The sequence below is a fragment of the Asterias rubens genome, chromosome 1, assembly GCF_902459465.1.
Source record: "Asterias rubens chromosome 1, eAstRub1.3, whole genome shotgun sequence".
NCBI classification, from domain to species: Eukaryota; Metazoa; Echinodermata; class Asteroidea; order Forcipulatida; family Asteriidae; genus Asterias; species Asterias rubens.
Genome location: NC_047062.1, coordinates 15615933 through 15631955, shown reverse-complemented (window position 1 = coordinate 15631955; position 16023 = coordinate 15615933). Strand labels below are relative to the sequence as shown.

The following is a 16023-nucleotide window of genomic DNA, read 5'->3' as shown; positions in this document are numbered from 1 at the left end:
ATCACCCAATCACTCATGCGGTGCATTACACATACACTTACTTACCACTACCAGCTTACACACACTCACACTGCCCTATGTTGAACTCACCTGAATAAGTTCTTTCTTTTTCTTGCAACATACAGACATCCAATTTCCCCCAAACACAACGACAAACAGAGTAAACCACCAGCAGATTAACATGGTGACAACTATCACGCCTACTCAGGTAGCAGCAGCTTCACTTTTCACCAGCTAGCCAGCGCTAAAAAGAGAGATTTCATTTTCATTGCCATCCTGCCATCTGCTGTTTTTATTTTATTGTTAGCAGACGTCGTTTTCAGCATGTGTCTTGTGACACCGATGGAGGGCGCTACAGCAGAAGTGCAGAGCGCTGTCCGCAAAAGATGGGCGTGGCTGTGCGCAAATGATGGGCATGGCTGTTGAGAGCGGGTCACTGTAAAAAACCAGCAGTGGATGCTCAACTTCTCTGAGCTTTTGGGCACATTATTCAGAGACATATTGCTTGACAGAAACAGTTTACGAGCAATATACTATACCAATTAGATGTGTTTGACTGATAATCTTACTCAACACCCAATCGAGCAATGCCGCCGCACCGTGTGAGGAGCCCCATGGCATCATCTAGGCCTATCTCCAGCTCCTCGGGCCCCAGTTTGAAGCCATCTCCTCACTCAACCAAAAGAAGTTCCCTCTTATCACCCTCCCAAAAAATTCTCACACTAAGGTTCCTTACAGTACCCCTTCTTTGAAGCCCCGTCCTATCCACAGGACTCTTCCTCTGTGCTGGTACACTGGATAATACGAAAGTGTAAGGCAGCCAGGGCTACGCCCTCGATCCCCATACCCCCAGAAATTCCCGGAATTCCTCACACGCCGCCGCGCCCGCCCCATTTAAAGCGCCCCGGGAGCACACTCGAGTTATCCAAACATGCAGCCCCCCCCCCCAAAAAAAAAAAAAAACCCCGCTCCTTAATTGAAGCCCCATCCCCCATGTCCATAATTTTGAAAAACATCAAAAAAGACTTGATTTTTGCTAAAAAAGCAATAGTCACATCATGACTCGATTTTTAAAGACTGTCAAATGAACGTCTCCGAATCGATTGATATTTAGTGCGCCATCGTAACCCCATTACAGTTGTTTTAATAATGATTGATAAAGTTCAGGCAATAATCAAAGGGGGAACTCATTAAAATTATTGGCCAGCTGTCCAAAAGGAGGATTACAAATTAATGTATTGGACACATTGGTAATTGGTAATTTACCAGCTCATCATGGCGTATCCCATGCCAAAAAAAAAAAAAAAAAAAAACTGTGAACATTTTGACTCAAAGAGAATATCGGAAGAAAAAAGCACCGAAATGTGTGTGCTTCCAATGCCTAAAAAAGGTTTAAGCGAGTTCGAAATTATCCCGTCCTCAAAAAACGTTACTTCAGAGCCAGCCGTTCCTCGCATTGTTGTTCCCTAATTATAACAGCTCTCCATTGCTCGCTCGTCAAGTAAGTTTTTATGCTAGTGTCCAGTGCCTTCCGTGCCACTGCCTACAAAATAATAAAACAGAAAAGAGAAAGAAACTGAAAAACAGGTGGGACTTAGGAATGTCACTCCGTGAATAATCTTCATTGATATGCAAATAAGAAGACCTGGGCACAGTTTTCGAAGCCCTCGTTTGGCCGATTTCGATACAGCTCGGCCATTTCTGGACGTGTCGCGCTGGAGGATGGTCGTATCTCTCGGCTCAGCTTAGGGTCTTGGACGTCGCGTTTTCTGATGAACTTTGCTTGTAAAATTTGTCGAATTTCTCACTATTCCAGTCATGTGCATTCAGATATTTTCGTCAAAACTGTTGCACGTTTAAAATGGTGATACTTTTTAAGGCTTGGCCAGGATTTTTAGTATAAATTTTGGCCTTCAAGTTCAACAACAGGAATTGTGAACCTTGTGCATTTTTGTTTGTCACGTGGTCTGAAATTTGTGACTAAAAACTGCAGTGTTCAACATGTGACAATTCACTGTTCAGCCCTTCAATAAATCGTGAATTCCACGCGATTGTCTAGTTCTGACTACAGACTTTTCAAACAAAATAAACTTTACGGTGTTCTCAGTTTCATGAAGAGAGCTCGTAAATTCGCTGAAGCCTCGTGTAAAATTTAAAGACCGACGCTGAACACATCGAGGCAATTCGACATTTCGTTCAGGTAAGGTTTGGGAACACAATTGCATAAAAAAAAACTAAAATTATGGGTTCGGCATTGCAAATGCCAAATAGGTCTAAGTTATTGGCTTTTGGGGCTATCCTTGGATAATTTTGTTTTATCTTGTGTTCTATTTTGGTTTATTTTATTCGTTGTCTTTTATCCATGTTCTTGCTGTATTTTTTAACCTAACTTCAATCAATCACAGCGAAACCACCGTTGTTTTTAGTTACAATAAAATTAGTCCATGTAGGCCCTATAGGCATGGTCATTGGTTGATAATGGGTTGGGGTTTTTGTGGGGGGTGGGCGGGTCATGACGTTCGTGTACAAGTAACGCATGGTCATTGGTTGATAATGGGTTGGGGTTTTTTGTGGGGGGGGGGGGCGGGTCATGACGTTCGTGTACAAGTAACGCATGGTCATTGGTTGATAATGGGTTGGGGTTTTTTGTGGGGGGGGGGGGGGGTGGGCGGGTCATGACATTCGTGTACAGGTAACAAAACTTGTTTTCCCCTATTGTTTTACCTGGGCCCAAGAAAGCTCCAAAAGCTGCTGAGCACAACGAAAATATGCTTACCAGAAAAAGTATACCAGCCAAACTACCATGTTTCATGTACAATCCTGCTCATTCTGCTATATAAGCAGAAATGTGTCAAGCAATTTGTTTCTGCTTAAGCAGCTCTATGGAATTGGACCCTTTTCCTTTTGGGGGTCAGTTTAAACTCAATTATCCCTTTTTTATTCCCTTAGTATAGCATTGACTGAGACGAGGAATGAGTGAGGGCGAGGCAGCTGTAAGACAGAGGGGAACAACTTGAGGGGGACCCAGCAGGCAGCAGCCAGCAGCGAGCTCCCATCCAGCCAAGCTTCTCAAGAGGCACTGTGGCACTGTTTCATGATAGTTTGCAGAAAGAGGTAGGCCCTCATAGGACAAGTATATCAAACTGAAAATGTGTCCCAAAATTTTTTATTTTTTGGGATCGCCAGTAATTTTGAATTGTTTTACATTTTCTTTGGTTGTATACCAGAAAAACTTTAAGAATGAATATTACCATCCAATACTAGGCTTTTCTTTTTCACTTTACTCGAAACTATACAATAAAACTTTAATTGTATATATACCCCCCCCCCCCCCCCCCCCCCCCCCGTCCCATCAGTAAAAACAAACTAAAAGTCATTTTAGTCTAACGGCACTTAAGGAAAATCCTATGACTGTAAATAACACCTAGTGGACGTGTGGGCCACACTTTGTATGTAATGCTTGCCAACACAAATAAAGTAGGAAGAAAAACAAACATCCAAACAATTATCTGGCTTGGTTTTATGGCAATCTTGTAACTGTCAATCAACTATAGCATAAATGGTTCTGGTTCCACTGTTAATATTCACAAAAAATGGGACTCTTTCAAACTATTGGTTCAAGGTTAACATCGTATTTTGTATTTTGTTTATTTATTTTTTGCTGTTAATGTTTGCTGTTAATGAATAAAAAAAATTCCTCCGTGGGAAAAAAAAAAAAATGGTTCTGTAAACAGTAATAATATTTCATACCCATAGCCTACTATTTCACTCCGTGAAATGGTACTTTCTTTTATTATTTCGAGGATAGGCCTAGTGTTTTGAGGGAATAAATCCTTTGCAATTCTAGAGCAGTGTCTAATTGTTTTATACTTGTTCTTGTTCAGGTGCTCCTATCTTTGTGCCAGATGGGACTTGAAGATCTATGGATGTGTGGTTTGTGGACGTATGTTGGAGTCGTCGCCGGAGTCATCGCCGGATTCAGGTAAGGAAAACTTGGCACCATCCGACCTCCACTTTTTAAGTTCACTTTTGAACCTAAATGCTGCCCTTTGTCCTTCTAAAAGCCTTAATTGCTTTTTATCTCTCAAATGGCAGCAAACATAATCTAGGAAGAATTATGAAGACGCATTGCAATTTTTTTTAGTTTTCAATGTTTAAGTTGATAGACTTTTTCATTGGAAAACAAAATTTGATGTGTTTATACACATGATTGATAAATAATTGCATTGAATTGAATGCACATAGAAATTCTCTTGTGGGTTTTGATGGTTCTCAAAAGAAAAGAAAGTTCTCTACTGGTTAAGCGCAATAGTGGAGGTCGGATAACGCAAGTTGTCCTAAATCAAGATCAAGACAAGACGAAGACTCCGAAGTGTAAGAGGATCTAACCCGTTCTCTTGCAGAGTCCCACCCCTCGTACCGCCCCTTCCCCAATGTTCGTTGATGTTGTCCTTAAATACTTGTGCAGCTTTCAAGGTGACTTCATAGTTTCTTGGCATTTCTTAATTTGCATATTGGTCGAAGCCAGTGATGCTTTTAATTAGGAGACTAGTCTTACTGGAAATTTCTGTGAGGGTTGAAACTTCAAGTCATCAGTTGTCATGTTTATTTACAAGTGTCATGATTTAAAATTCCAAACACTGTTCAAATAAAGTGGGTACAAATCCAACTAAAACCTTATTTCAGTAATTTCAATAAGTATTAGTAAAAAGTAATTTTCTTCAAAAAAATAAAGCTATTTTTCTTCATCAACTTAAAAAGCAAATCATGCACTTTAGTCCTCTTTACTACAAAGTGTATTGTGTGTTGGGCATAAAACTTTAACCCATCACATCATCAAAATTGATCAGTTATTTAGAAGTTATCATCATAAAGTCCAATATTATTCCAGACCAATGTTGTTTCAGTCCAATTTTATTTCAGTCCAATCCCCATTGATTTGATGATAATGTTTGATTTAGGAGGAGTAAATAGATCCTTTAGAACAGCTAAATGAATATTTACAATTCCTGATGTGCATTTCATTATTCTCAATGAAAGGAATCTAAAAAGGTTGTTAAACTAAAAAAATTAATATAATAAAAAAATAAAATTAAAAAAACATAGCTCAATGGATGGTTAATGTCTGATTTAGGAAGAGTAAGTAATATCACTTAGACCAGCTAAATGAAATACTTACATATTCCTAATATCAGCATGACATCAGTCCTAAAATGTTGACATATTCAACTAAAATACAAAAAGAAGATAAAATACTAAATAAAATAGCTGTAATACTCTGAATCATTTAGATCAAAGTTCATCAAACAAAAGAATTGGGAGACAAACTTATAGCAAACACAAGCTTTTACAAAGCTATAGTTACTGAGGCGCAGCTCGCATGGGTCATTGCAATTAACTAAAATGCTTATTTCTGAGCGCTGCTACCCAGCAGGACAAAGCGAATACGAAAAAAGTACAAAATAAAAAACCCTGAAGCTGGTGACAGTCAAGAACAGGATGAAAAGAAGACATGATTGTGCAGGGGGGAAACCCGTCAGTAGTGCATCCATTCCGGGTGAGTATAAACAAAATGGTGAGGCAGTATGCTAAGAACACCAATAGTGTTGGCCTAGAGATAATACTAACTCCCTAATTTAGAACACCAATAGTGTTGGCCTAGAAATAAGACTAACTTCATAATTTCTCAACAGGAGGTAAGGTATAAAGTGTGATGACTAGCGTAGTACTTAGTCTTGTTTCAAGATGCTCAATCTCATTTCTTATTTTGCGGTGACACAATACATACAAGGACAGTAAAAACAAGATCCTATAAACAAATAAAAGATAATTTCTTGAACCAAATCTAAGAACTACGCTGTCATCAGTAAACACAGAGCTTGAGTAGAAGACGAAGACTCCCCCTGTGATGGCCCTGAGTGACTGGAGATCAGTGAGGTCGGCAGTTTGGAGCAAAGAATGGATTAGAGCAAAGTATCAGGTATAAGTATTGGGTAAAGGCATATAGAGCAAGGACAGAGTCTGTCCTTACTCTATGGAAAGTGTGAATGAATATTAACAACTCTTTCCTCCAAAGCCTTCATTTTTTTCTGCACAGATTCTGTGGAGAAAAAAAGTTATTTCCTCAGATGTGGGATCTACGACTAATTTCCTACTAAGACTAACTGATACATTTCTTTTGTTTTCCACAGCCTGTTGCCAAGTTAATGGATGTTGTGGCAAGCATTTGTTAACAGATGTCAGCTCTGGGACACCGTAGATAACATCGGTTTGGTAAAGTATTGGGATTTCCTCAGGTAATGTGTTGGGTGAACTTGATTTTGCCTTATATTAATAAGCCAAAATCAAGTAATTAAAATGTGACCCCAAAAAGGGTAATCTTCTAGAAGAAAATGGTCAATTCCAAAGATTAGATCTGGTTTCCGTCTTGAAGATGATGAAGTAGTATGTGTGCTGAGGCTTTCACTGAGCTGAGAACATGCACCCAGCAGGAACTGGATTCATGCAGAGGATTTGGTAATGTATCGGGTTATAAAGTTACCAGCTACTGATAATGAGGAAACTTCATTTTTAATGGCACTCGATTAAAAAATTTTGATCGCAAACAAATCTACATCAGTTTATTGATTGATTAGGGCCTACTTTAGAACGAAAATCGAAAAATGCAAAAGGAAAACAGAAATCACATTTTGAACCTCCTTATTTATAGTATTTTTAACCAGCAGTCAAAATACTATGGTGTCATTTGAGGTTATACAACAGAAAGCATGAACCACCAGCTAATTGTCAAGGTAGAGCAACTGATGCATCAGTTGCTTTATACCTTGGCGATTTTATGGATTTGTCAAACACCAAAAGAATATTGGGTCCATCATGATGGACCCCGTAACCTTTTGGTGTTTGACAAATCCATAAAATTTGAAATCATTTTTACAATCGTAAATATTTGTAAATATATTTTCCCCAGTTATGATCCATCTCTTGTGTAATGGTGACTACAACCTGGACCTGTTTGAATGGGCATCGCTGGAGCCGGATCGGGGAGTGGCAACTACAACATTTCTGGACCCGTTTGGATGAGCAGCGCTGGCGGATACAGGTGCAAAGAGTCAGCAACAGACTCCCCAAGACCTTGTGGCAGGTTTTAAGACAATATTTTGAAACTTTCGTTTGGAGAGATAAAGCTTCATCCCCCCAAATTACAAAGGGGGGACTTTTTCAGAATAACAACTTTTGAAGATTCCAAATCATTTACCTGAAAGATTCATTCCCAACCCTTTGCAATAAACACATCAATGTGGGAAAACTTCATTAAAGAGGAGGTCAAGATTGTCAGAAAAGGTTTTTTTTTTAATACAGACAGCTCAAGGAAACCTGGAATGTTGAGTCTTGTTTTGCGTGCATGTTTAAAACGAAGAAATGATGAGGCCAGGGAGATTTTTCTTGCCAAGCGAGCATTTAAACTTATATTTTATAGACCTACTGATACTTGTATAAAAAAAAAATCTTTGAAAACTGTATATTATTATTTTTCATCCAAAGATTGTGAAGATGACATTGGAGATATACCCAAAGACTACACTCGGTATGCTGTGCTGTGGACTGTGTATACCACCAGCTGAGGGAAGGACTGTCAAGCTAGATGGTGCTCTGCTGCAAGTTCAACCGTTCAATGTAGCGGTGTTGAGGCAAACCAACACTTTTTGGACTGGTGTAAAGAGTCAACGACAGACCACTTGGTAAGTTTGAAGTGTGATACAAACTTGTTCTAAATCTTTCTTAAAAGAAAGTTTGACCCACAAATTTGGCAATTGAGTTGATGTTTGAAGGTTTGTATTCGATATTCAAGAATACATTCAATCGCATCCTTTAGTTTGTAATCAACACACCATACAACTATAGGTGGAAAACCTCATTAAAATAAGAGATAAGAAAATAGAATTAGCTGTTCCAAACAGCTGACCAACCATCATGACTGAGAATGGCCTGATGTTTGGACCAGAGCAAAGCCTTTGAGAAAGACTCTGCTAGGGTTGCAACATCAGGCCATTAACTAGTTTTTAAATAAGAGTTTTTGTGAGAATTTCCCTTTTCAACAAAACCTGAAATGTTGAGTCATGCAAGTTGTGTTTGCATGTTCAAGGAGTTGAAACTGATATTGGAGCTATATGTTTATGGTTTATTTAAAAACTTGGAGACTATGGAGGAGACTTGACTTTTCCCAAAACAAGGATACTTGTATTGAAATAGTTTATAAAAATTAACCTTAGAAAAATCATTCATTTTCTCCAACAGATAGAGTTGATGGCCTTGGAGATGACAAACACCCAACATTGAGGCTAATTAACACTTTTTGGACTGAGTGCCACCAGCTGAAGGACTGAGCCAGTTCAAGCTCGATGACTCTCTACTACAAGTTCTACTGTTCAAATGACATTAGGAGTGTTGTGAATGTGAGGTAACCACCACTTTTTGGACTGAGCAGCTGAAGATCTGAGATGATGATTTGGAGATTTCATACACCCAATTCTTTGAGGCATATCAACACTTTTTGGACTGATTGCAACCAGCTGAAGGACTGCCAGTTCAAGCTCGATGAGACTTTTTTTACAAGTTAAACAACCATTCAAGTGACATTAGGAGTGTTGTGAGGATACAACCACCACTTTTTGGACTGAACAGCTGAATATCTACCCCAAAGTTCAAGTGACATTATGGATAATGTATAACTCTTTCTCGAGCCAACTCTCCAAGTGTTTTACAAGTTACTTCTTATTTTCACACCAAGCAAAGCTCCACTGCTTTTTGGACTGTCATCAACTGAAGAAAAACTGTCAAGTTTACAGCCAGATAATCCCTATATGTTCAAACTGAAACAAACTGGACAATGATGGGGCCTTACTGTATGATGTGGAAACTCCGGAGGAGCCCAATTTCATAGAGCTGCATAAGCATAAAAAGTTGCTAAGCACGACAAAATTATGCTTACCATAGTAAGGTTACCAGCTAAAACACCATTTTACATGTACAAAATGTAACTGGTATACTGCTTAATTGTGCTTAGCAGATAAATGATAAGCTATATTTTCTGCTTTAGCAGCTCTATGAAATTAATGGGGCCCAGACCTTAGTTTATTGTTTACTCATTTGACATTTTATAATCCATCAAACTCCAATACCGTATTGTAAAATAGTTTTGGTACTCAAATCAGTTGATTCGATGAAATTGGCACGCCTAGCCTCATGCTAAGCAAATAAATTAAATACAAGTACAATACCCTTTGGAGTTTGATGGAGTCGGACCAAATAGGAATACATTTCTAAAGATCGTGCATCTTTTTCTAAGAGAAACAAAGAAACAAACACAAATCATCAGGTTACCAAAATGTCAGAATGCAAGTGCAATTTTGTTGGTGCTTTTTGCCAAGGTCTATGTGACAACAAAATATGTGAAAATGCCAAGAACAATTAAACAGTTCACCGCAGGGAATATTTTACAAATTTCTAGTAGAGCAAAACTAAAGTAATTTTGACATGTTCGACATCATTGCAAGAAAAGCTCAGGTTTGGTCATTTTATTATGGTACACTGCTTTGTAAAATAATTTATATGGTGAACGTAGAAAACCGGACAAAATCTTTAGCCAAAATTGCAATGTTATTAAAAAAACATGCATTTTGTCTACGAGCACTCAAAAACAAAGTTGACATTAATTATTGTAATGTGTTGTAATAATAATTTCATTTTAATATATCTGAAATTATATAACTTTATTAAAGTCAACATTTGAGGCTTTATTTATAAATATTTATTTGTTTTGATTATTGTCTGAATTTTGTAAACGTTGGTTTAAAAGTTTATTTAAAGTTCTAGAATTTGGGCAGTGGAACACTCTGGCTGCACAGAACGAAATCTGTGCTTTGCGCATCAAATTAATGCTTGAAGAACTTAATACTATGTCATAATTTTATTTCAATTGGAATTCATCTTGTAAAAATAATAAAGACGAGACACAATTGGATAACAATTAAGTCAAACGAAATAAACTAGAGGGTCGGCACCACACCCACATGCTTAGTGGGGGGGGGTCATGGCCAACCCAAGTCTTTGTTTGTTTTGATGTGTCAGTTATTTTGAATATTTATTTACATCGTCCCATAAGTCATTATGAGGTATGGTGGACATAATGTTAGGACACTCCTAGATTTGGGTAAATTTGTCTGTATACATGTCCATTTGTACACCCAAACCCAACAGTGCACTCGTACAGTGTCCGCCATATCTCAAAAAGGCTTATGGTATTATGATGATCTTTACAAATTGAAGCGGGGGGGTGGGGGATATGAACCCTTTTAGTGACGGTAAAATTATCAAAAGAATTTTGAAATAAGTTTAAAGCTGACAATGAAGTCTGTTTCACTATCGGAACTATTTTTGCCAAAGGGGTTAGTTTACTAGACAGTCGGGAAGAGTGGGGGAAGGGGCGCTCGTGGTGGGGTTAGTTTACTAGATATGATGGGGGGGGGGGCAAGTGTGGGTGCGCTCATGGTGAGGTTGGTGTACTAGACAGTGGGGGAAAGTTGGGGGGGTCGTGGTGAGGTTAGTTTTCTAGACAGTGGGGGCGCTCGTGGTTGGGTCATGGTGAGGTTAGTTTACTAGACAGTGGGTGAAATGGTGGGTGTGATGGGGGGGGTGCTCATGGTGAGGTAGGTTTACTAGACAAGGGGGGGAGTGTGGGTGTGTATAATTGGGGGTGGGTGGCGCTCGTGGTGGGGGTAAAGATTTTCCTTTTGTAGGGGTTTGCTGAAGGGGCCACCGTTCTCTTATGACATTTTGTGGCCGCAGTAGCTACGCCACCGATTTTTTTAGGCAAGGGTAAGGGATAGTACTCCTGATTGCAGAGTTGGGGTAGGGTTATTGTAGAGTTAGTTTTAGGATGTTAATTTGAAAAAAATCCCCTTGAGTAGGGTTGGGTTCAGGGTTTCTGGGCAGAGTTGATATTGGGGCTAGGGCAAGGGTTTATTTAGGGCAAGACCAGGGTTATATAGATTCAGTGCCCTATGACTATAGCCTTTGGGTTTGGGTAAAGTTTTATTGTTAGGTTTGGGTAAGTGCCAAGTTAAATGTTAGTGATAATTAGGATTATATGGTTGCAGGGTTTGGGTTTTGCTTAGGGTAAGGATAAAAGTTAGGGGAAGTGACTTTTCATTTTCAATTTCCAAGTTAAAAAATAAAGAAACGGTTACGTAGGACTTGATCTGAGGTTGAACAAATTTAATAGAGCAGGATTTTAACCTCTGGGTTAGCATTTCAGCACTCTACCACCTTAGCTATCTAGTCTGTCGACTAAGGTTTCTTGTGGACAATAACAAAGGTCCAATCTTTATACAGAAAATGTTAAGTGGACATTGCATGAGAGAAAAATATTATTATCAAAGAGGAATTGAATTGGGATGGGGGTTTTGGGCTATAAAAAAATATGGTTCGAAATAAATACTTTGTGGTTGGAAAGATATTTAAAAGTAAAATATAATGACTTACATAAACATCCCTGGACGTTTTTTTTCTTCTTCGAAATTTCATGAAAGGAAACGTTCCGATGCATTGTCGATTAAGGGTTTTCTGTATTTTTTGTATTTTTTAATAGTTTAAACTCACAAGCCGAGGTGAATTTCACTGTATATGTGTGACAATAAAACATTGAATCTTGAATCTAGGCAAATGTTTAACCAAATTATTTACTCCACAAAATGGAGGACTGTAAGTTTTGTTGGGTGTATTTCAAGAGGAAAGTTCATGTTGGATTTTGTTAAATCACTACTCACTAATCTATACAAAACATTGTATGAGTTTTTGTGCATGAGCAACCTTGATCGGGGTTATTCCAAAGAGCAAACTTTAAAGATATTTGAAGGCAGTGTGCCCCTTTAAAGCCATTATACACTTTCGGAACAGAAAAAAAAAAAAACGTTCACAGATTTACAAATAACTTACAGGGTTTACAGAAGGTAATGATAAAAGACTTCTCTTGAAATATTATTCCATGAAATGCTTTACTTTTTGAGAAAACATTAAAACAATTATTAATTCTTCACAACGAGAATTACGGATTTATAGTAAACACATGTCATGAGCCTAAATTTTCACAGGTTTATTATTTTATTTATAATTTGTGATACACGAAGTGTGGGCCTTGGACAACACTGTATACCGAAAGTGTCCACTGGCTTTAAGGTAAGAATTAAAATTAAAAAAACATGTATTTGGCACAAAATGTCTATATAAAGCAAAACACACAAACAAAATAATCCATTATAATATTTTTAATATCATCTCTGTCTCAATGCCGCCATTACAAAGGCACACTTAATTTTTCAATGAATAATACCAAATACCAATTCATTACCAGATGAAGAGTTTTGCTATCTGAAAACATAGTTATTAATTTTTCATTACTTAGTAATGACTTTTCATTTATTATTTTTTACAAAGGTTCATAAGTCAAAAATCAAATATTATAATATCTTGACATTTGTTTTAAAAGTAGGGTTTGAAACTTTGCATGGTGGAAATACGATATGGAAAGCTTTGCGGTATTGACCATGTATTGACTATCTCTAATGAGTTGGGGTGGTTCTGAAAAGAACCGTTGGTTTCAACTTGACGTTTCAACCAGTATGTTCCAATTGTCTTCTGGAAAATATTAAGATATTTTTCTGTTTCTCCATATGAACATTCTGAACCAAAACAGACTCAATCTAGACCTGTTTATCAACTAAACCAATCTGCATTACCAATTTTCTGCTCACAACCGGACTTTTTCCTTTGTTGCTCCCCGAATATGGAACAACCTCCCAGTACGCTACAGAAATTGTAGCTCTTTGCCATTGTTAAAAAAATCTCTTAAAACTTATTTGTATCAGATGTAATATGTTTAAGTTATAGTTTCTTTGGTTTTCCTCTTTTGAGTGCTTTGATCTTGATGTAAAGGCTCTTTACAAATGCTCTGTTGTATCTAGATGTAAAATTAAAAAAATACTTTAGAAAAAAATATGACTTGAAATATTTTAACTTATAATTTTTGTCAAATGACTAAATTTAATTTTTTAATTGATTTGGTTTCCAATAATATAATACTTTGGGTTTTAATTCTAGTCATGTAGAAACTATGGGAAAAAGGAGTCGTCCTTAAAAATATATAAACGTCTCAGAAGTCTACTAATTGGTTTTCACATCTATTAAGTCGTGAGATCGTTTAAAAAAATAGTTAAACAAATTAATTAAGATTTACCTTTTAATTAATTGAGGTATAAAAAACCTTAACATATATAATTTTACTAACCACCTATAGGTTTACTTCTAATTAAAAGATCTGTACTGTTAATGACCAATATAATTAAAAAGCTTCAAATCAATTTAAATCTTCATGATTACTTGCAATACAAATACAAAACACAGATACACATTATTTATTTGATTGTTAGCTCTTTCAGTGGATAAAACAATCTACAACGGAAATAAGTAAATAAGTAATTTACAGTCCCTACAACCAAACCAAAATTTTCTCCTCGTTTGTATTCACCAACAGGTCAATGTTGTCCAATACATGAGAAACTGAAGCCCGGTTTAAGTACTTCCTGCGAATGCGAATGCAATACAAATTTTGACCTCACATCGAAATTCACATCGATAACTTTGCATCAGTTCAAATGTGCTCAACTGCTGCGAAACATTAACATGGAAAACAGGACAACACAGTTTGTATCCCATTCGCATGCGCAGGAAGTATGAACCAGGCTTAACCGGTGTCCTTTCAAATTACACCACAGTGGTTGCCTTTAATCCTTTATACACCACACAGTGGATAGTGTCATCTCCAAGAATTTCAATAAGGGAATCAATGTGTGGTGTAGAGGTTTTTAACTAGTGGTTTAAGCCCAACGAGGACTGGTTCTTGATAACTTTACCTTTTCGGTCAAAAAACATCAACACTTTTTGGTCAAAAAGTAAATTAAATGCAAAAATTATAATTGTTCAATGATTTCTTTCAACACAACACCCCTCCAGCTATGAAATAGGAAGGCCCTCGTCCTGATCGGGTCTTATAATCACAGGTGCAAGCTCGCGTGTCACTCCCATGTTTCAACACTTTTTACTGGTCATAAACAAAGGTTTATACACACCCACGTGACGCACTCTCCACCAATAGGAATAGCGAAACTGCCTGAGGTATTTATGAATACAAGTTGAATTTAAGTCATAAGCCACCAGGGAAACCGACAGGGTGAGTTTCAAATAATTTGCGGTAGAACACAGAAAAATTATGACCTCCGGATTAATGTGCTGGAACTCTACCAGCTGAGCCATCTAACCCTTATGTTGGCAGTCACCCTATTTTGTCAATATCTTTATTTGTGGATGCCAGTCAGAAGCCATTCAACCTGTAACTGCGGTATAGCCAGGGAGCACACCAAAGCTTCTAATATAATATGGGAAGTGGCAGGAGGGGGATCATCTTAAAGGGGATGCAACTTTTTATTTCAAATATCAAGTATACACCAGAAGTTATAGTTATTTGAAGATTTTTTTTTTGTTAGTACCTTGAAGGTTATTGTTTCTTGGGTTTGTCAGAGAGTCTTTCAGACTATGGGCGAATGAAGAATGGAGTGTAGGTTCCAGGTTCTGGGGTTGGAATCTGTTGGTGGGAATAAACGGAATAATTAAGCAACTTGTAAGAAGATGAAATGAGGTGTTAATTTTTTTTTATGATGACTTGATTACCCAGAACACAATCGTGGGACTACCGAAGAGTGTTAAGAGGCACTGAACACAACTGGTAATTACTCAAAATAATAACTAGCCTACAAAAATTACTTGGTAACAAGCAAGGGAGAGCTAATAAAAGTGTAGCAAATTGTGAGAACTGTCTCCCTCTGAAGTAATTAAGCTTTTGAGAAAAAGATAGTTTCTCACTCAAAAATTAAAAGACTTCATGCCTAAAGCCTTTTGGCAACTGAAAAACACAAAATTGTGCAACAAGGGTGTTTTTCGTTCATTATTCTCTTGCAACTTCGATGACCAAATATGCTACACACAAAAGACGTTAACAAGACACAATTATCAAAGGAAAGTTTCTAACCTGTTGAGTAAACTGATCTTGACAAGCCATACGTATCCTCTCTGAACAAGCTGGGCTGTCGAGACGGAACAATCCTGGGATGCCAGAGTCTTCTCTCGCAGACTGAATGGCATCTTTGATGGCAAAGAACACAGAGGCTGCCAAAAATAACGGCGGCTCACCTATCGCCTGTATATAAAAAATAATAGTAATTTATTGATTTATATTGAGCCCATTCTACAAAATGTACACAAGCGCATAGTAAAAGTAATTAGACAAAGATTTCAATGCTAACAACCGGGAAAAGTAGAGAAATACCCAATAATAAAAAATTAAACACAACACCTTTACAGGACTTCCCAAAAAAGAATAATATCAAGTTGAATTTGGTTGGTTCTGAGCACAAAGGCTGTATTTGTTTATGTGAAAACATACTCTTTTGATGCTGATCCCGGCCACAAGGTCTAGTTCACCGAACCAACGCTCTGGTGTTGTCATCAGCAGCAGAGTGTGGGTTCGAATACCTGGTCATGACAGTAGTGCCCTTGAGCAAGGCACTTAACCATAATTGCTTCATAAACAAAGTTGTGAAGGTAGTGCATTCTGCACTACCAGCCAGGCTCCTTGTGGATGATACCAATGCCTACTACAGACTGTGAAGGGGTAAACCCTGTTTCAGCCCCAGGTGTAGGAAGCAACGTGCCTTTTTTTAGCGGAATGTTTTTTTTCACCAGCTCAAAATTTCAGAAAAGCTTAATAAGTAGAAAATATATATGCTCAAATGTTCACAAGGCACCAGCTACAATCATATCAACAGCAAAGAATTTTGGCTGGTAACCTATTTCTGTTAAGAACTAGTTGTCTGCGCATACCAGAATTATAAAATTTCTGCCTAATATGATAAC

At 37.6% G+C, this 16023-nt stretch overlaps 2 protein-coding genes and 1 long non-coding RNA gene across 8 annotated transcripts in view; 1 reads left to right on the top strand and 2 right to left on the bottom strand.

The window, feature by feature from the left end:
- The window catches only part of LOC117293672 (uncharacterized secreted protein ARB_06907-like), a 44246-nt gene extending 43929 nt beyond the window's left edge, over positions 1–317 (bottom strand). For all 3 annotated transcript variants that reach the window (XM_033776073.1, XM_033776081.1, XM_033776088.1), the window contains exon 1: positions 91–317. In XM_033776073.1, coding sequence (XP_033631964.1) covers positions 91–183 — 93 coding nt within the window. In that variant the 5' untranslated portion in view covers positions 184–317. The remainder of the gene's footprint in view (positions 1–90) is intronic.
- A 1399-nt stretch (positions 318–1716) lies between these two features.
- LOC117299806 lies at positions 1717–8996 on the top strand. 3 transcript variants are annotated; one of them, XR_004520108.1, is made up of 5 exons: positions 1717–2200; positions 2955–3114; positions 3885–7141; positions 7543–7739; positions 8296–8996. It is a non-coding gene; the product is annotated as an uncharacterized LOC117299806 (long non-coding RNA). The 3 variants fall into 3 exon arrangements; XR_004520106.1 differs by having other exon boundaries at positions 2950–3114; positions 3885–7099; XR_004520105.1 differs by having other exon boundaries at positions 2950–3114.
- Positions 8997–12346: 3350 nt separating this feature from the next.
- LOC117289616 (xanthine dehydrogenase/oxidase-like) overlaps positions 12347–16023 on the bottom strand; it is a 34401-nt gene continuing 30724 nt past the window's right edge. Inside the window, exons 31-33 of one of the 2 annotated variants that reach the window (XM_033770831.1) lie at positions 15140–15307; positions 14601–14695; positions 12347–13015 (exon numbers count right to left, since the gene is read on the bottom strand). In XM_033770831.1, the coding sequence (XP_033626722.1) occupies positions 14645–14695; positions 15140–15307 (219 nt within the window). In that variant the 3' untranslated portion in view covers positions 12347–13015; positions 14601–14644. Of the gene's footprint in view, positions 13016–14582; positions 14696–15139; positions 15308–16023 lie in introns of those variants that run through there. The other variant, XM_033770823.1, reaches the window with a different exon arrangement.